Source organism: Carassius carassius, chromosome 15, assembly GCF_963082965.1.
Source record: "Carassius carassius chromosome 15, fCarCar2.1, whole genome shotgun sequence".
NCBI lineage: Eukaryota > Metazoa > Chordata > Actinopteri > Cypriniformes > Cyprinidae > Carassius > Carassius carassius.
In genome coordinates this window covers 24,797,251-24,818,088 of record NC_081769.1, presented here as the reverse complement: position 1 = coordinate 24,818,088, position 20,838 = coordinate 24,797,251, and the positions used below count along the sequence as shown (strand labels likewise).

At 37.2% G+C, this 20,838-nt stretch overlaps 2 protein-coding genes across 9 annotated transcripts in view; both read left to right on the top strand.

Moving 5' to 3' along the window:
• phactr4b (phosphatase and actin regulator 4b) overlaps nucleotides 1–10,870 on the top strand; it is a 47,768-nt gene extending 36,898 nt beyond the window's left edge. For 7 of the 8 annotated variants that reach the window (XM_059568174.1, XM_059568175.1, XM_059568176.1 and 4 more), the window contains 9 exons: nucleotides 2,458–2,589; nucleotides 4,114–4,624; nucleotides 5,718–6,010; nucleotides 6,575–6,755; nucleotides 8,151–8,206; nucleotides 8,651–8,712; nucleotides 8,849–8,986; nucleotides 9,155–9,231; nucleotides 9,315–10,870. In XM_059568174.1, coding sequence (XP_059424157.1) covers nucleotides 2,458–2,589; nucleotides 4,114–4,624; nucleotides 5,718–6,010; nucleotides 6,575–6,755; nucleotides 8,151–8,206; nucleotides 8,651–8,712; nucleotides 8,849–8,986; nucleotides 9,155–9,231; nucleotides 9,315–9,330 — 1,466 coding nt within the window. In that variant the 3' untranslated portion in view covers nucleotides 9,331–10,870. The remainder of the gene's footprint in view (nucleotides 1–2,457; nucleotides 2,590–4,113; nucleotides 4,625–5,717; nucleotides 6,011–6,574; nucleotides 6,756–8,150; nucleotides 8,207–8,650; nucleotides 8,713–8,848; nucleotides 8,987–9,154; nucleotides 9,232–9,314) is intronic. The other variant, XM_059568178.1, reaches the window with a different exon arrangement.
• Nucleotides 10,871–12,273: 1,403 nt separating this feature from the next.
• Nucleotides 12,274–17,081, top strand: LOC132158667 (regulator of chromosome condensation-like). The gene is made up of 9 exons (XM_059568170.1): nucleotides 12,274–12,375; nucleotides 12,747–12,934; nucleotides 13,033–13,212; nucleotides 13,287–13,383; nucleotides 13,469–13,591; nucleotides 14,978–15,124; nucleotides 15,209–15,328; nucleotides 15,443–15,595; nucleotides 16,335–17,081. The coding sequence occupies exons 1-9, from the start codon at nucleotides 12,300–12,302 to the stop codon at nucleotides 16,508–16,510; spliced, it is 1,260 nt and encodes a 419-aa protein (XP_059424153.1). The 5' UTR covers nucleotides 12,274–12,299; the 3' UTR covers nucleotides 16,511–17,081.
• Nucleotides 17,082–20,838: the final 3,757 nt, after the last annotated feature.

The following is a 20,838-nucleotide window of genomic DNA, read 5'->3' as shown; positions in this document are numbered from 1 at the left end:
ATGTTTTCATTTATACTGTAATCTTGGATTTGTAAATTGTCCCTGATTATTGCAGAAAAACAATAGGTATGGTTGTTCCAATTCAATGGGAACTCTTTCTTTAGGAGAATTTGTCCATTATAAATGTGCTTGTTAAATCAAATGAGAAGTGTTCCTCACAACCGCATGCAAAATTTCATGAAGTATAATCAATACATTCAGTGTAATTTAGGAATGGTATATTGCATCAGTATAACACAACACTCCTGCGGAATTGAAAATCAACATGGCTGTGATTTGTCTAGGTACAGAGTAAATTATTTTGTCTTTTCTTTGATGCCAGAGCATCAAGCTTTTCATGGTTCGAAATGTCTAAACATTGTGTCTCAAACATTAAATCTCCACACTGCCTCCTGCTGTCCATTTGGAAAGCAGTCGATGAGCGTGTCAGTGCTTCTGAAAGTCAGAGCTGCACATCTCACTTTTGTGTTGTTTTACTGCTTATAAAGGTGCTGAGTAACAGTAAACTGGAACGGTCCAGATCTTTTTGTTGAACCGCAGCCACCAGACTGTAGCTCTGCTGCATAAGAGTAGATGTTGTACATAGGTCTTGCTGACACCATTTGTATTAGTAACTATATCATGGTTGGTTGCACAGTGCTGTGGCATACCATTTTTGTTGGTATGATGACAGTTGTCAGGTAGCTCAACCAAACATGTTGAAGATAGTGGTGCTGTTGTTATATATTTGGATTATCTGGGCATTCATATCTATGACTTTAGCTGGTTGAATAATATTCTTTTAAAGTCAACATGAATTGCCATTTGCAACCCATTTTGATTTCATAATGTGATGTATTTCCAAGTGAAACAGAAAATTTAAAGGAGCCATGAATTGAAAAAAAATCTAAATTCCTTTGATATTTTGGTCATTGTGCTATAAAAAACATTCTGTAAGTTTATGAACTCAGAACTTAATCTTCAGTCTAGTAACAGCTTATATTGAAGCCAGTTTGCCAAAATGACAGGTTGTGGAATGTGCCACTTTATGATGTAATATTGTGGTTAAACACTGACTCCGAAGATGATGATCAACGCCTGCTTCTACAACACTGCATGTTTAGCCCCGCCCACTGATTTGTGCACATAGTAGGTAAATGACAAGAGCAGCAAGTGCAGGTCTATACAGAAACCAAATGATAAAGATGGCTTCAAAGACAACAAAATGCTGCGCCATGCCAACCTGTGGAAAAACAATGCCATCTTTGCAATGCCATCCTTGGGAAAGATTGACTAAACTTTATTTTTAAAGTAAAGTTGTATTCACACCGGTCTTGTTCGGTTTTAATCAAACTCAGTATCGTTTTTCTCTTGGTGCGGATCTTTTTTGACAGGTCTAAATACAGCAATCTCAATTTTTGCTTGTGAATTTCTGTCCAATGAATGGCTGACTTTAGCACATGTGTGGTTTTGTTTACAATTTCTGGTTCACTTGCAAAGTGGACAGTGTAAAAGTGAATCACACCAAAAAATGTATTTGGTTCGGACCAAAGCAATTGAACTAGTGGACTTCTTGTTGTTAATACGCCCTAAGTTTCAGTAAGAACTCAGTCCTTTGTTGACTTAATTTTACAACAGATTTGTTTACAAAGCATTTTCAGAAAGATTGAAACTGAAAGACAATGCTGTGCCGACAATATTGGATCTGACAGTAATGTCGTACCACACACCTGTAACTGTTTTTATTACGTGATCACGATTGCTTTGTCTGTCAATACAGATCGGTTGATATGTACTGAGCATTTGAGTATTTAAATCACAGCATGTCCATCTATGAAGGATGTAGGCTGTCAAACATACACAACTCTCAGCCAATCATAGCAGTGGATTGGCTGAGACTTCCAAGTTTACAATCCACCTCACCTTTTTAAACAGAGTGCTCTGATAAGGGGGGGTCAAAATATGATAGAAAAAAGCCTATTACTTTTAACTTGAGTTTTTTTATGTAAAAATCCTCAGAGAATAGTACCAGATTAAAAAATAAATAAATAAATGTTGTCCAGTCCTCTTGTTAATTCATGACAAATGCTATTTCCCAGTCCAGACTGTTTTTATCGAGAATATGATCTCAGCCATTTATGGGAACTGTGAAGTCAGATTTAAAAGTGGATGACACTTGGCCAAAGTGATGTCACCAAAAAAAAAAAAAAGTTTTAATGTAATAATTTGATTAGAAATCAGAATCTCTTTTTTTTTCTTAAGGTTAGCCTGATGAATGAATCACAATAAGACCAGGAAGAGAATAAATGGGCTTCAATTTTGATTTCACGTTGACTTTAAAAACCTTCTGTGTGTAGTGTCTCTGTCATGCCCACTGGTGTGATGTTTCCAGTCATTTAGAAGAATAAATCGTCCCTGCTTTGTGAAGATATGCGTTTATGTGACGCCTGGGGACTGTGTGTTTTTGTCCTCTGCCAGCCTCCACCCTGCATGGGGGTGACGGCAGCGATTTCCCCCTCTACTGGTCCTGCTGGAAGCGTGAGGGTGACCATGACGTCTACCTGTCCCTGCCTGTATACCTCTGCCGGCGGGCAGGAGGCATGCGCACAGGTAAACGTCGAGGCCTGGCCTGTCGCCAAAGCTGCGTTCTTCATCTGTTGCCATGTGCGCTAGCCTCATCTTTCTCAGTCTCAGCAAAGCATGCCTTTAGAGCACCACCTGAGCGTGGGACTAATGCGCCCCCCTTGCTGCTTCAGCTCTACTCTTTCTCTCTCACTCGCATTCTCAAGTGCAAAACTGCATGTTTCGGGGCATTAAAGCTGTCACAAGCGTGCAGCACGTTGGCTCATATTTAACAGGTGTTTAAATGGCTAGAAGACCCCCTGTGGAATTGAGCCGATCTTAGCCACCGCTGCTGGAAATGCCCCATCATGCTAAAGCAGATGCTAGCATATGTTCTTATAAGCTACTTCAGGCAACAGTTGCTCCACAAGCAGCTGTGAGATCAGAGAACGAGGAATGAATCCAGTCCACCTCATCACATGCTGAAACCCTGCAAGTTGCTTTGATTTAGGGCTGAAATTCATGCATTTGATTCGTAGAGAGGCAGCTAGGCTAATCCAAAGCATGTTTAGCTTAATTTATGCTTCCTTTACAGAAATAATGTTTGGCCACTGTATGTCATTATATTTACAACATATCTTTGGCAGTTACGTAGAACAAATCATCTAAGTCATGTGACACAGGCTTCGGAATGTATCGATTTAGTGGTCACATGACTTTTTGTCAATGTACTTTCTTGCTTAGAATTTGCTCTGTAAGAGTTAGTTGGTCTTCGATGATGTTATTGGCGATTTGGAATGGGAGCCATTTGATTCTACTAATGAATCACTAATCTGAAATGTGAACTAAAACTAAACCCCTAAACTAAACAAAATCACCCCTTCATGCCATTATAAAACTGTATGATTTTTATGTATTCTATGAAACTCAAGTAGTATTTATGTATTATAATATTTATTGATATTTAGAATTGGGGGGCTTTTTATTTTGATATTTTTAGTTTTTTTATATTTTTAGCTTTAGTTTTTACTTTTAGGTAGTTTTAATTTAAAATTCAGTTTTAATAATTTCACTTAAAAATAAATAAATATATATATATATATATATATATTATTTTTTATTTTATTTTTTTTTTACCTAGGCAGCATTTCAAGTTTTCTATTTAATATTTACACCTTGCTTTGTTGTAGCTTTATTTCAATTAAGGAAAATGTGTTTTAGGTTTAGTTAAAAATAACAATACTGCTCCTGGGAGCTGAATCATTGAGTCAAGGGCTTGAGAAGGAATTATTTTGACTGGTTTTATGAACTGGATCAACTCATTTCATTGACAAGGCTTATTAAAAAAAGTTTTCTTTTGTCTGAAAGAATGGAAAAAGGCATACTGGTTTGGAATGGCATAAAGGATGAGTAAGTCATGACAGAGTTATCATTTTTAGGTGAAATAATCATGTAATTCTGTTGAGTAATATTAGTCTTTTTACAATTAAATATATTTGAAAATTGTTACTTACATTTACAATGTTGTTTTTGTTTGTTTGTTTTGTTTTTTTTGTTCATTTAATACTACAGCTGAACTCAGTCAAGGAGGTGTCAACCTAGTACCAGCCAAGCCCTCGCCCCCTATGCCCCCAAAAAGAACCACGCCTGTCACCAAACGCACTGCAGAGGACTCCCCTCTGACCATATCCTCCCTTCCCTCCATTCTGTCCGAGGACATGAGGGCCAACATCCCCGGGGGCTACCAGCTGCACCCACCTCCCCCATCCCCACCTCTCCCCACACACATCCCCCCTTCCCCACCACGGGCCCACACCCATCATCTCCTCCACCAACACTCCTACCCCTACCCCCTGCCCCAGCCACTTCCTGTCCACTTTGACCCTCCCAGCCCTCCGGAGGAACCGCCAGCCCGTCAAGCCCCTGTTCCCTTACACATCATGATCCAGAGGGCGCTCAGTAGCCCAGGACCTGCTCTCCCACACCCAGATGGCTCCCAGCGTGCCCACTCACTTCTGTTTGAGACGCCACCAGAGTACCAGGGCAGCCGCCCACTGCCAGTCACCATCCAGCCTCTCAAACTGTGAGTGAAGTCTGGGCTCTTTCTGTACTTATTAATAGAACAGTCAATCAAAAAATGTAATTCTAAATTATATATATATTTAAACATTGTTTTGTTGCCGTACAAAAAAAAACCTAAGAAAAAAGAGCTCTTATTGTGAACGGGTTATCTTTGAATAATAAATATAACTTAACATATTTCATGACGTCAGCCTCTATACTGCTGAAGCCAAATTTTAAGCTTGAAGTTTTATATTTTTATATGTGAATATATAAGATGAATATAAATAAAAATTTGGCCTGCAATGTAAATTTAAACTATATGTTTCACAAGCAACAGCAACAATTACAAAGCAAGCTTGTATTACTAAACCTACTGTATATAGAGAGACACTTATAATTACAGTACTTGTGTTTTAAACTTCTCAAAGAAAATAAATTATTAAATATAAAAGAGGGTTCCCATTAAATTTTTGTTCCAAAACATCACATGAGTCAAATGTAGGTTTATAACATCCATTTTATTAACATTTTGTTATTTTTATTAAACTTTAACTTATTTTCTGGCCTTCCGTTTTATGCTTTTGCTGCCTCTCCCTCCATAAATATTTGGGAGATGCTGGTTCAAATCTGTCTCCATAAAAAGAAAAAAAAATGGTCTTTTCTGTCTCTGACGGTTAAAAAGTTTATATGCATATGGATCCTGTATGAACTGTGACCCTGGACCACAAAACCAGTCTTAAGTGGCAATTTTCAAAATTGAGATTTCCATTGATGTATGGTTTGTTAGGATCAGACAATATTTGGCTGAGATACAAATATTTGAAAATCTAGAATCTGAGGGTCCAAAAAAACAAAATACTGAGAAAATCACCTCTGAAGTTGTCCAAATGAATTCTTAGCAATGCATATTACTAATCAAACATTAAGTTTTGATATATTTACAGTAGGAGGTTTACAAAATATCTTCATGGAACATGATCTTTACTTAATATTCTAATGATTTTTGGCATAAAAAATTTTGACCCATACAATGTTTTTTTGGCTATTGCTAAAAATATACTCCAGCAACTTAAGACTGATTTTGTGGTCCATATTTTTATTTATTTATGCAGGGATGAAGATGACTACTCTGATGAAGAGGAGGAGGAAGAGGACGATGATGACGAGGATGAGGAACCTCCATCTGATCACCTCTCATCCCCTCAGTCCCAGCCAGAACTTGAGCCTCGTAGCCGCAGATGCCTGGTGGGGGATCTGAGCGTCAGCATCATCCCTGAAGGAAACAACAGCAGCGAGGAGGAGGAAGATGAGGAAGATCAACAGCTGGAGGAGAGCGACTCGGATGGGCCTGTGCTGTACCAGGATGAGGAATCGGATGAGGACGAGGATGACGACAACCCTCCAAGTATTTGAATAGCTTTTCTTTCTGCAGTATATATTGCATGTGCTGACTAATGCATTTATTTGATCAAAAATACAATAAACATTAATATGGTGAAAATTAATACAACTTTGATTGAATATATTTGAAATGCATTCCTGTGAATTTTCAGTAGCTATTACACTAGTCTTCAGTGTCAAATGATCCTTTAGAAATTATTGTAATGTGGTGTTCTGGTGCTCAAGAAACATTTCTCAATATTATCAGTGTTGAAAACAGTTGTACTGCTTAATATTTTTGTTTTTGTTTATATATATATATATATATATATATATATATATATATATATATATATATATATATATATATATATATAATTATTTTTTTTTTTTTTATAAATATGAATTTTGATATAACATTCGTACATTTTGTTTTAAATGCATGTGTTTGTGTGTTTAGAAAGTGCCTTCTGCTATCTGTATTAATTTCAGAGGTTTTTGTTTTAGTAGAATCGTATACTCGGACATCTGTCCATATGAAAGAGAGCCAGAACTTCTGACTGCCTGCATGTGCGTTTGCTCGCTGCAGGTGCTCTGGCCAGCAGGGTGAAAAGGAAGGACACGCTGGCGCTGAAGTTGAGCAGTCGGCCCTCTGCCCCAGACAGGCAGGCTCCTGAGAGGCAGGCCAAAGTAGAGCACATGGGTCTGTCGTGGCAGAGCAAGGAGCAGTGGGAGGCCATCCGCACACAGATTGGTACCGCACTCACACGGTAATAGCCCTCTCAGTTACACACCCACGTAAATGCAGATTACACTGAAAAACTATTGTACTGAATATGAACACAGTTGTGAATACAGGACGTATGTTGACATTGAGAGAAGAACCACTAAGAATAGACTGAAGTAACTTAATTTACACTCTAGATAGATAGATAGATAGATAGAGTGAACTTATTTTAAATAATTTGATTTGCTTTCTTATGTATGGATTGCTTGGATTATTACTGACATCTGGTGAAAATTTCATGTCAACAGCACCTTTAGAAGTATATTTACTGAGAAAAATGTTGATGTGTTCAATACTTGTTTTACCCGCTGTGTGTGTGTGTATATGTGTTTATATATATATATATAAACTATAAGTCACAGTTTTTTTCATAGTTTGGCTGGTCCTGCGACTTATAGTCAGGTGCCACTTATTTATCTAAATTAATTTGACATGAACCGAGAGAAATGAACCAAGGGAAAACATTACCGTCTACAGCCGCCAGAGGGCGCTCTAATGCTGCTCAGTGCTCCTGTAGTCTACACTGAAAACATAGAGCGCCCTCTCGCGGCTGTAGACGGTAATGTTTTCTCTTGGTTCTTGGTTCTAAATAAATGCGACTTATAGTAGAGCTGTAGTCGGGCCTTAAAAGTTAGGCCCGACAGGAACCGAGGAACCGTTTACAGCCCGACATTATTCAAATGTGCACACGCACACAGCTCTTTTGCCTTTTGTCAAGAATGAGTCATTTATACGTGTTTTAACATAATTTATTCATAACTAACGTAGACTAACAAATTATACAAATTAAATTAAGATATATTTTTAATTAAGATGGGTATTTGGCAATAACGAAATACGCCGGATTTGCTTCGCCACTAGCAGCTGACATTTAATAAAAGAATGCCAACATTAGCGTATATACTCTGTCCACATTATGCATTTAAGGCTCAATGAATATTTAGTCATCATTTGAAAAACCTTTACTCACAGTGATTAGGCTGCGCCTGCATGTTTTTGTGGAGGAACATTTTTGAATCCACTGTAGATGTCTTCAGCGCGTTCCTGTGCTCACTGATAACTTTTCCACACCTAACTTTGCTTTAGTTGCTGGTGCAACCAAAACGTAATCGCCAGAGTCAAGCCTCCGTTACACCTAGTCAGCATCCATTTTTGCATCTTTCTCGCGCTAATCGAAACACATCACATGACCGCTCGTTTACCTCGCAAACCGGAGCGCACGTAAAAATATATGTATATAATTGGCTATGTAAAAATATATGTATATAAATATTATATTACATATTATTATTTATTAGGATTACTATATTTATTTAAATATATAAATTTTTTTTAATGTGCAAGGAGAATATATGATAACTTTTTTCATTTTCTGTAGGCGATTGAGTCAGAGACCTACTGCTGAGGAGTTGGAACAGAGAAACATTCTCCAGCGTAAATTGCCTCTTTATACTCACTCCAGCTATTGTATTGTGATTTATCTTCCTGCTTCTGTTCTGTTCTGTCCCTTTTCCTCGTTTCATTAGTTACTCATTTATTCCTGTTCATTTATTCCCTATGTGTTCACTGAGGGATTGACACTGACCCACATATATTTTACTCTCTGTCTCTGTTGGTTTCATATAGCGGCAGACATTACTGATACTTTCTGCTAAATAGAGTGAAGTCCTTGCTTTTGTTTCTCTCAAATGAGTGTACTTGTTTTAGTTTGTGATGTTTTCTCTGCAGGAAGAGAAATTAAATCCAAAGTACTTTACTTTCCACTTTTAATTTTCACTTTAATGCACTAATAGTTTATTATACTCCACATAATTTTCCTATGAAATTGGTTTTGAATCGGCCTGATTGGTATTGATGTTCTCTCTCATTTCTCTCCAGCCAAAAATGAAGCAGACAGACAAGCAGAGGTCAGGGAGATCAAGCGCAGACTCACCAGAAAGGTGCGATTCGGTTTGCTCGCATTACATTTCACCTGGAGTATAGGAATATTAGTGTTGATTTTAGCAAGAATTGAAAATGAATGTAATAATGCTCCAAGGAATTTGTGTCATGCCTTTGTCTGTTTTTTTATTTTAGTTGAGTCAACGACCGACTGTTGCCGAACTACAGGCTCGAAAAATATTACGTTTCCACGAGTACGTGGAGGTCACATGCGCTCAGGACTACGACCGCCGTGCTGACAAGCCTTGGACCAAACTCACTCCCGCAGACAAGGTACATCTCCAAAACAAAAACACATTTGTGTCTATATAAAGATCTAGAGATCTTTATATATCATTTGACTTCACTCTTTTAGATTATTAATAGGCTCAAGACACTAATTTCTTTTAAATGTCTTGCTTATTGATCTATATCTGGTCTAAACGTGATCTGTTTGTTTAGGCCGCTATTCGTAAAGAGCTCAATGAGTTTAAGAGCTCCGAGATGGAAGTGCACGAGGAAAGCAGAATTTACACAAGGCAAGTGTAACGTGACATAAAAATACAGAAACTTCTTGTGCAAAGCATCTAACCTTGTACTTTCATTTTTATGTCATTTCTAGATTCCATCGTCCTTAACAGTGTCTTTTAACTGGAAAATGAAGCACTTAAAGGCCGGTGGATATTGGGAAAGTAATAGCTGTTTTTTGGTGAGGAGCCTCAGGGTGTCAGAGCTCCTTCAGACTGCTTTTACTATGAATGTACTTCTTTGGATGCACAGGGAGCATTCAGAAACCAATGAAAGAAAACAAAACAGACCGTTTCTCAGTTGTCCACCCACTGACGTGTGGGACGGGTGACCTCTGGGGGACAGATGCATTATTACTCCTGGACTTCAGGAGGGACCCATGTGCCAAGACAGAGAGGCAATGAAGGACTTATTAGAGGATGTTACTTGTGCCAATGGCAGATATTCCTCTCTCTACTCTCTGAATGGCCTTTTTCTGCTTTTACTTCATATGATAAACTTTATTTCCTTTCAGGGAAGTGTAACAAAGTTAAAAATAATAGTAATAATAATTATGTGACATCAATAAATACCGTAATACTACAGTAAGTGTTAGTTACTGAGCATATAGCGGGGCAGACTGAAGAACTGCAAGAGTAAGGCCCGAGTCTGAATGATAATTGTGTATTTGTATATGTTTGTATAGGCTGCTGTAATTTTTCTCTTAGTTTGACTCTTTGGAACGTTCATAATGTTAGAAACTTTAAGGCACAAGCTTTGGCTTTGGCCCTCTTTATTCAAGACAGGGTTTCAGATCCCCCTTTACTTTGTGGTCCTCACTGTTTGAGAGAGGAATAGAAGATAATAGGGTCAGTTTTAGCTAGAATGTAAGCATTTCATATTCCACTGTTGCTCTACAGCAAAACTGTGAATTTTTTTTTTTTGTTTTTTTTTTTTTTTAATCATATTGCCTTCTGTAAAAGTGAGATCCAGCTATTTCAGTTTTAAGAGTCGTGTTTACAGAATATTTTATTTCGAAATAAAAAAGGATTTCCTGATTATTTATTGCCCATTTAAAAAGAGAATGAATTTAGTCCGCACTGATACAACTCTAAAAATGACGTTTTTGTGAAGTATTGTTGGCAGGCAAGAACTCTTCTTCATTTTTTTTTTTTTTTTTTTTTTTTTGTTTAAATTATTTTGTCATTTATGTCATTTTTTTGGCCAGTAGGATAAGAGGAATTGCTCTGCTGTAAAGATCCATTCTGTAAATGAACCTGACTGTTTGTGTATATCTTGTCTTCCTTTTATGTTAAAAATATTTTAAATATATTGAAACTCGTATAGGTTACTATTTTTTTAAGCACAAAATTATGAGTGTATTATTTGACGCTACAATGTAATGTAGCGTTGTATATTCTTGCTTTTTAATTATATGTGAACTTTTAGAAACTGACAGTAAATTTGTTGTTTAGATGTAAACACCTCTAAATCTAAATTAAAATGCTTAACGATAATGTTTGAGTCACTCTCTTTTTTTTCCTGCAAATGCCTGCTTTCTTATGACATTGACTGTATAATTTTGTGCACACGCAGTAATGGTGTAAATTTCTAAAGCCAGAAATTCTGGGGTCCAAAACTTCCGAAATAAAGACGTTACTCAAAGACAAATTATGGTCCTAGTATGCCCTTCTTTTCACAGTTCTAAGATCTAAGGATGGGACATACTAAACTCAATTCTACACTTTATACTATAGGGAAACATGGTACGGGATTATGCGAATTATGCCAAGTAAAGGAAACAGTTGAACGTGCTGTTTTTCTGCCCCAAGTATGATCTGAAAAGGAATGAGTTAATAAGAGAGCTACAGGCAATAGGTTGCAGAGTATTTACAATCAATAGCCTATTAAACATAAAACTTGGATCCGAGAAAATTGTAAAGTTCGTTTTAAAATTCATTAAGCATAGTGGTCTTAGAAATTGAATAAAAACATCTTTTAACATACTTCTATACTGAAATCACTTCACACTCCAGCACAGGTGGTGGCGGTATGCACCATAAACTTGGTATGCGACCCGCCTATAAATCCAAAGAAGAAGAAGAAGATGAAGTAGAGCGGAGGGAGAGACGTGTGCGTTACATTCTGGCAAGAAGTTACTTAACGGAACGTGGACAGTTTTCACTCATAAGTGGTAGGTTTTCATCTCAGCTGCCTTCTATTGGTAAGATAATAAGTATAAGTCTCTCCGAAACCCGGGAAGTGTAATCCAAAACAGCTTTGGGCTGCAACAGCAAGTGAGCTGTGTGCAGAACAAGCATGTTTGGTAACGTAACTGTTTAATTCATTCATTGATCTTAATCTTATTTAAACGTTTCCATATAGTGAGACGTGATCTCTGAAATAACTAACGTTAGTCGTCAAACCCAATGTTACGAAGTTGAATCATGTAGCCTGGGACTCCAAAGTGTCACAGCAGGCTTGATGCTGTTTAAACTTTCAGCGGATTGAACGAACTCGAGCTCAAATCTTATTCCGCCATGTTAAAACCATTTCCTGCACTTAAATTATGTATAAACCATAAGAAATAAGAGTCTGTTCTTTCCAATGCCATGTTTGGCCGATAAACCGTCATCAAGCATTTGCCGCTGTCAGTCACAGAGCGTGAAGTCAGCGCCAGAAAACAGAACGGCTGTGTTTCAAAATCTAGCCAGTTGCCTAACTTGGCAACATTTTAGCAATTGATGCCCAAACAAGCAGCGATATATAGTCAGTATAAAAAGCCCTGTACAGCAGTGCAGGCCCTGGAAAATTGTATTTATTTCCTAGACGTTTGAGGATTTGAAAGCAGAATGCACGTTTTTCTATACATTATAGCAAACCAGGCCTGTTTTACGTGTAGGCCTCATGCTGTTTAGTTTGTATATATATATATGTGTGTGTGTGTGTGTGTGTAATATAAATATATATATATATATATATATATATACACACACACACACATTACACATACTTTTCGTTCTAATATATATGTATATAGGAAGATTGTCAACATTACTTTATTTCTAGTTTTAGGTTTTGTCAAGAATTTGAAGTCACCATGCCTGCAAAAAAAGCTGTAAAGAGACAAACAATTGCAGCAACTGAGGACTCAACTGTTGTGAAAAAACAAAAAGGCAAGTCTTTATTTTAATGTAGCCAGACCTGTGTTTTTGCCAGTTATTTTTTGCGCCATTTAGGGGAGAGATTCTCTTAAGTCAAACTAGAAATAATAAACCTTTTTTATTTTAATTGTGAGGCAGTCTTTACAAATGGTTGTAAAGAAAATTCTTTCCATGGCTATGCAAGATTCCACAGCATCTGAACTTTTCTGCCATTATAGCTATAATATTGAGTTTTATATCAGTAATTGAATGTTGTTCTGTAGGTCAAAGCCAGTCTTATTGGAGTCAAATAATAACAGAAATGCACAAGTTGTTTTTCTGTAAGACCTAAATCTGAGAAGCATTCCCTTAAATCTCATGCATTCTGTTTTTGTGGTTTGTAGTCTCTCACAGTAGTCATGGGCAGGAGAAGGGCATGGTGCTTGTTCTGGGGCAGGGTGATGTTGGGCAGCTCGGCCTGGGAGAGGATGTGCTGGAGAGGAAGAGACCGGCTCTGGTGAATCTTCCTGAGGGGATTGTGCAGGCCGTGGCCGGAGGCATGCATACAGTCTGCCTCAGCGACACAGGAAATGTAATCACAAACTGTGTGCAGAGCCCACTAACAAGGCCGTTCAATGTTATTTTATCATCTTTCTGATATCCTTCCTGTTTTCTCTAATGCCTGTGCAGATTTATACATTTGGCTGTAATGATGAGGGCGCGCTGGGCCGTGACGCATCAGAGGAGGGCTCAGAGATGGTACCAGCCAAGGTGCACCTTGGGGTAAAAGTGGTGCAGGTTTCTGCAGGGGACAGTCACACAGCTGCCCTCACAGAGGAGGGTGCTGTCTATGTCTGGGGCTCTTTTAGAGTGAGTATAGCCTTTTAATATCCTGCAGCTGAGTAGAAACATTCTACCAGTTTTGACTGACTTATCTTTTGCAGGACAATAATGGTGTCATTGGACTTCTGGAGCCTATGAAAAAATGCACATTGCCCATCAAAGTTCCTATAGACAAGCCCGTGGTTAAAATAGTCTCAGGTGGGTTATAGGAAGTCGAGCTGTATCTTGGCGCCATTGTCTATGGCACTAATCTGCATAGTAATATATTGCATGCATTCTAAAGGAAATGACCACCTGGTGATGCTGACTGTGAATGGAGAGCTGTACACCTCAGGATGTGGAGAACAAGGACAGCTGGGCCGTGTTGCTGAGCACTTTGCCAACCGCGGAGGCAGGAAGGGATTGAGTATGTATCTCCATTTGGATTAAACTGTCACTATAGGAGTATGAATGACAGTTATAAAGTATACTCTAAAACTTATTGTTCCAATTATCGTTCCAAATCTGCTTGTCTTTAACTATTGATAATGCTAAAGTAGGCTAAATTTAATCAAAGCAAAGCGGAATATTATGAAAAATTATACTATTATAAAACTAATGTTCTAGTGTTGTCAAACGATTAATCGCATACAAAAAAAGTTTTTGTTTGCATAATGTGTGTTCTGTGTATTAATGTATTATATATAAATACACACATGCAGTGTATATTAATTTAAATTATATATAAATATATTAAAATCTCTTTAAAAATTTTCTGAAATACAGTACAGACCAAAAGTTTGGACACCTTCTCATTCAAAGAGTTTTTTATTTTCATGACTATGAAAATTGTAGATTCACACTGAAGGCATCAAAACTATGAATTAACACATGTGGAATTATATATGGAATTATATACATAACAAAAAAGTGTGAAACAACTGAAAATGTCATATTCTAGGTTCTTCAAAGTAGCCACCTTTTGCTTTGATTACTGCTTTGCACACTCTTGGCATTCTCTTGATGAGCTTCAAGAGGTAGTCACCTGAAATGGTCTTCCAACAGTCTTGAAGGAGTTCCCCGAGAGATGCTTAGCACTTGTTGGCCCTTTTGCCTTCTGTCTGCGGTCCAGCTCACCCCTAAACCATCTCGATTGGGTTCAGGTCCGGTGACTGCGGAGGCCAGGTCATCTGGCGCAGCACCCCATCACTCTCCTTCTTGGTCAAATAGCCCTTGATGCCTTCAGTGTGACTCTACAATTTTCATAGGCATGAAAATAAAGAAAACTCTTTGAATGAGAAGGTGTGTCCAAACTTTTGGTCTGTACTGTATATACATGCATGTTTGTATTTATATGCATAATAACTATACACAGTACACCTACATCTATTATGTATACAAAAACTTATTTTGGATGCAATTAATTGTTTGACAGCACTTCTTTCTCTGTTTTAAAATATAGTTTAAAACCTATGATTGTAAGGCTGAATTTTACATCAGCCATTACTCCAGTATTCAGTGTCACATGATCTTTCAAAAATCATTCTAATGTGATTTGATGATACATTTATTGAGCTGAAAATCATTTTGCTGCTGCATTAATACATTTGAGTCTGTAGTGAATGGAAAGTTCAATAGAACAGCATTTTTTTTATTTGAAATATACTTGACTGTACTTCACTTTTAATCACTTAAGTGCATCTGCAGAATAGAAGTATTAATTTCTTTCAAAAACAAATTCTCACTGTCCAAAACGTTTGAAGGGTAATGCATATAAATATTTTATTTTGTTGAATTTTTTTTTCTTCCTCAGTGAGGTTGCTGGAGCCACAGATGGTTATCATTAAGCCACGAGGGAAGGTCATTTTTACGGATGTCTTCTGTGGAGCATACTTCACCTTTGCTGTGTCTAAAGAGGGGCACGTCTACGGATTTGGCCTTTCCAATTACCACCAGCTTGGTACGACTCCTAGCTCGTTCATTTCTGAAGATTAAATGGTCTGTCTAATGCTGAATTTTTATAGAATTTTTTTTTTTTTTACAGGCACCCAGAGCACAAACACCTGCTTTGCTCCTGTTAAACTCAGTTCTTTCAAGAACTCCACCACCTCTTGGGTGGGTTTCTCTGGGGGGCAGCATCACACACTGTGCCTGAATTCAGAAGGTAATTCTTCCGTGAACCTCATTTGTGTTACTCTTACATTAAAATGAGATTTATTTTAAATCATGTGTTCCGCCAGTGGTCCAGAATTTGTTCAACTGCTCTCTTCATCCACAGGACAAGTGTACAGTCTTGGTCGGGCGGAGTATGGGCGTCTGGGCCTGGGGAAGGATGCGGGGGAGAAGAGTGAGCCCACACCTGTTACCGGGATCAGTGACGTTCAGATGGTTACCTGTGGTGCCTCTGTGAGCTACGCTGTCACTAAACAAGGTGAGACTGCAACAATTTCACTCACAATGATCTCTGACCACTTTAACCCAAAAAATATCCTTTTTGGCTTTGGGTTCATTTTGACTAATCTTAAATATTTTAGCAACTACAAGTTATTTTACAAAACCTGGAATGCATTGTAAACTGTTTCAGACCACACACAAATTGTTAAATTCAACTACTGATTAACTTGTATATGAGGGCTCCTTCCTCATCTTTGGTAAGTAGAAAGTTTAACGGAACATTTATTTGAAATATAAATCTTTTGTAACATTTTAATACAACCTTACTGAATAAGTGTTTTCAAAAAAAAATTTGTAGAGTTGTAGAGAAATGTATGGTGAATTTCAAAATGTTATTTTTATATTTATAGGAGTCATGAACTGCCTTTGTTTTTTGTTCTGTTCTCTGAGTTCCACTTATAATGTTATCAAGAATTTTGCATTTTAAAAAATATATTTCTATTTTCTGTCCTGTTTTATCCCCCTCAACAGAACGCTTTTGTAGACTCTTAATTTTTCTGACTTCACTGCTTGGTTTGTAGCATTGTTTGTCCCTGTAGTTTTAAATGGCAAATGACACAATGTGTGTTGTTCACAAATGTATTTTCAACCTCTAATTACATTAATAGCACCAATCAGAGCAGTTTATTTTTAGAACCAAATAACAAAATGTACCGTTGGCTTGTTTTGATCATCAGAGCTGTGTTAGTTTTCTAACATTGCTATCTGTTGGCCAGGCTCTGTGTTTTCCTGGGGCATGGGCACCAATCTACAGCTGGGTACAGGAGAGGAGGATGATGAATGGAGCCCAGTGGAGATGACGGGCAAGCAGCTGGAGAACCGTGTAGTTCTGTCAGTGTCCAGTGGAGGCCAGCACACAGTCCTGTTAGTCAAAGACAAGCAGGAGAGCTGATCTCCTTGACTAAAGACAGCTGAGCCAAACTACTGTATCAGTGGTATCTGTAACCTGTAGCTTGATCATGGTTGGTAATGCTTCCTGTGCTCAGCTAAGCCAGCGGATGAGGGAGAGGTTAGGATGAGTATCATCTAATTAAACCTTTTATCCCACTTTATGGAGAGCCCAAACATTCACTCAATACGGCCCGGTAGATGATCAAAGATCCTTTTTATGGACTTTTTTTTTTTTTCTTTGCTTTATCCTAATTCTTTTTAACGAAATTTAGTATGCTTCCTGGAGACCGTCTGTTGCGAGTGATTGTATGCATGTATGTGCTGAAAGTTGATTTTAATAAGTCTTTTAGATGAGAACCATGGAAAGTTTTTTTTATTTTTTTATTAAACATTATGGTCTGAGCAATAAAAGGTTTGATAGCAGGTCTAATCTATATCACTCACAAAAAAACTGAATTGGTGTTCCTGTACTTTGCAGTGTTAAACTGTTTTCCTAATTTTCTAAATGAAACTATTATTGTATCCATGCATTGCTGGCCCTGTGGACACTTAATAAAAATGGTTTTACAGAATCTGGTGCATGATTGATTACTCCTTATAACACGCACATTTAGAGGAGATTAAAGCAAAAGGCGTCAATTTATAAAAGAAATTCTACAAGAATTTCTTGTAGCTGCACTTTAAAGTAAAAAAGATATTTTAAAATAACATTTCACTTTAAGAAATGCTCAATGTTTCTTTGTATTTGTTCTGTTTATCCACTTGATGGCAGCAATGTGCTCTCAGGATTAAAGGGATAGACCTCACTTTAATTGCTTACATCTTAGTATATTCCAAAGTGTTTGGCTTTAGAAGCGGGTATAATTTTAATTTTATACCCCCACAGCCACTGTCTCAGTATGTCAAATGCCTACTTTTGTGTTCCACAGATAAAAAAAAAAATACAGATTTAGTTTTTTTTTTTTAACATTTACCTTAATTTCTTCTATAAGAAAGTGGCCCTATGCAACCAGAAGAAATTTATACTCGGCTATGTGAAATGTTACAGCTGATGCTTACATATGCATGTCCTAAACTGTTGAAAACACTTGAGACTGGAAATGTTTTGGTCATTATTGATAAAATTTGCAGATCAAAACACCACTTCAGCATGCATGAAGGGGAAATGGTATTGTGTTCCTGGTGGTCTTTATTTTCCAGCCCACAGTGAGTCATGCTGAGAGACTTTGTGGGGTATTTCAGTTGAAAAGCCCTTCAAGGCCCACTTTCTCTGAAAGCTTTGAAATGCTAACAGCCTCTTCTGCAAGCACTTAATTGACCACCATCATTTAATGCGGTCATCAATGTTTTCTGATGCCCGGTGTGAGGCAGCTGCACTGAGAAGTGGACAGGGCACTGGCTTTAAATGTTATTGTTTTAAATGCCAGCAAGCTACATTAAATGTGCTTTTAGGGGGACATCCTTATTCACTAAAGTATAAATGACTCATTGTTTCCATCATTCAGTTCCAAACACAGTTACACAGTTCATGAATTGTTTAAAAGCACTGCTCTTTAAAGGTACACTGAGTATTTTTGTCTCATTAGTTTATTATAAGTTTGACATATGACATTTAATTATTTAAAAAAATATATATTTTAAATCATGTATACATCACAACGAGCTGGAGCAGTTTTCTTTCATGAAGCAAATTTTCACTATAGTGTAATTTCAAAGGGAATCCATCCAATCAGGAATTTTGAGTTGTAAATATTTCCCCACCTCAGATTTCACAGCAGGTCACATGGATTTGCCATGTTGGCCAGCAGAAAGCTGGTCATGTTTTGTTTTGTTTTTTCCAAAAAAAATTATAGCGTGAACAACAACTGATAAAACGTTTGACTTGAGAAAACTGGCATGCCTGTAATTGTTAGGCTAAAATATTATATTTTCTGTTCTTTCAGGCATGAAATGTGCAATGTATGTTTATAACATCAGGATGCTTTTAACCATTAGACCAGTGGTAATTGATGGTTGCTCTAATTGAACAGAGCAACTCTTAATGGAAGATTGGTCTTATTGGAAATGGGTATGATTTTACCTTGCTCCCCTGAGATGAATTATCTGAGAACTGCTTATCTTAGAGCATGAATGACCTATATAATGCATTTAATATTTATACATATATTTTGTTTTAGCTAGTGTGTGAGTTGACAGTCCAATGAATGATAATATATATACGCATATCTTAAGAACATTGAATGGGGTTGGGCGTGATTTAGTATAGAGTATGATCGATCAATCTAGATGACTTGCTGGGTCTCTTGTCATTACTGTGCCACATGATGCTTCCCTCCACCAGAGTTGCTCTCTGATCTGCTGTTTATGCCATTATGTAACAGACACTCCAAACCACGATCACGAGGAACCGGAGAGGCACATATCATAATGATGTTGTTCGTTATTCAGGCCATTTGCTCATCTAAGGTTTGTGTCTGTTGGGCGGTTGAGACTCTGTATTCTTCCATAGCCATTTCCAGAGTCCATTATCCCTACTATGGCACAAGGACTATGCTAGTGCTTTAAATTTCAGGGTGCTGCTTTCAAATATAACAGGTGGGCTGCTTCCACTCCTCTCGCATCCAGAAAGCCACAGTAAACAGGATCCCTCTTTTCAATTACGCTGCAAAAACAAATCCAGCTTGGACATATGAACAGCATTCTTGACTTGATGCCAATCAACATTTAAGGGTTTCAGGACCTATTTCATACACAATAGTATATCTCGACTAATTATTTAATTTGACCAAATTAACAATAAATATACAATAAACAAAACAGACTCGCTGTTAAATCAACAGAATGTTGTAGAATTGTGAGACTTTGGAGTTTACAAATCATTTCTTTAACAGTAGGGAGCATTAGTGTATTTAACTCATTCAACAGACCCAAACATACACAAGTTTCAAATACACTGGCTCAGTTAACATTTATAGTATAATAATAATAGCAGTGTATATCTTACTTGCATTTGAAGTGATATTATAAATCATGTAAGCATATAGAAGGTAATATTTGGATTTCTCCGGTTCTCTGCAATGACTTTTAGCACAACCGGAAGTAGGCTATCTTTGCACACACTAGCAAGACCGGAAATCCAAGATGGCGGAGATATGCAACTAGCCCATTCTCCAGTGAAACGAGTTGAGGCTTGGACCCGGAAACAGTGCTTCTTACTTCATCACTTAACAACCGAATAATGAATACATCTCTGATAATCCCGGATTGCTGGTTTGTTTATGCATTAAACTTGTGGCCACGAGAAATGGTTGTTCTCTCAACATAACATCTCGAGGCCATGACATAAGGATGTCGTTACCTCGTCAAAATGATCTCATAGCCACGACATAATATGACGTTCCCACAAGTTATTATGTCGTGGCCAAGACAAAACTAAGTGAACAGACCATGTTCTTTCACGGGCACCGTAGCTAAGAACGTTTCAAAATAATCTTGTAATTATAATTGGGTAATTGTTGTTAGATGGTTAGGATAGAACTTAAACGTTGAAACTGCTGGTTATCTTTTTTTTCTGCTCAAGATGAGAACGTTTTGATTCATGTAGACATTTAGTAGATAATGCTTTTAAGCAAAATATTAAAATAGTATCGATTTCAGGATGAAAAGCCTGAACAGAAACGGTATTTTTGTCACATGGCCTCGCATGTATCTAAATGTAAAAATACAATTAATAACTTCACATGTATCTAAATGTAAAAGTCGTATGTGTTATAGTAGATAGGACTCTTATTAAAGAATCTGATTACAGAAAAGTTGTTTTTAACATGGTAATGGATTAAAAAAATGTATTTACTAATATTGGCTGTATTAACATTAACCTTACATCTACACACCTTATAAAAAAAATAATCATAGATCATATATTTTGTCTATAAAAAACAGCTTTGTATGAAGATTTCAATACATGAGGATTCTGAATGGGATTTTTGTAGCGAGCCATTAAATGACTTGAGACTTGACTCAGACTCGTGTCGAGACACTTGTGTGAGACACTTTTTTTTAAATGGATGAGCTCTTTATTAAACTTCTCATGGACCAGTGGCCCAAAAGAGGTGTCGGTTCTCTATTATAGCACATATTGTAACCCTGAGGTTACAACAACTATATTAAAGGGGTTTTATATTCAGCAGTCAACAGACGACCTTATAAAAAATAATAAATCTTTTTTTAGAGCTACTGAACATAAATAAAATGTGCAAAAGCATTTAGAAAAAATACCCTTAGAATAGGGTGACCAGATGAGATTGGCTTAAATCGGACGGGGGGGGG

Coding starts and splice junctions, on each gene's coding strand:
- LOC132158667 (XM_059568170.1), top strand. CDS start 12,300: ATGCCTGCAAAAAAAGCTGTAAAGAGACAAACAATTGCAGCAACTGAG. Junction 12,376..12,746: donor TGTTGTGAAAAAACAAAAAG/GCAAGTCTTTAT, acceptor TGTGGTTTGTAG/TCTCTCACAGTAGTCATGGG. Junction 15,125..15,208: donor TTCCAATTACCACCAGCTTG/GTACGACTCCTA, acceptor TTTTTTTTACAG/GCACCCAGAGCACAAACACC.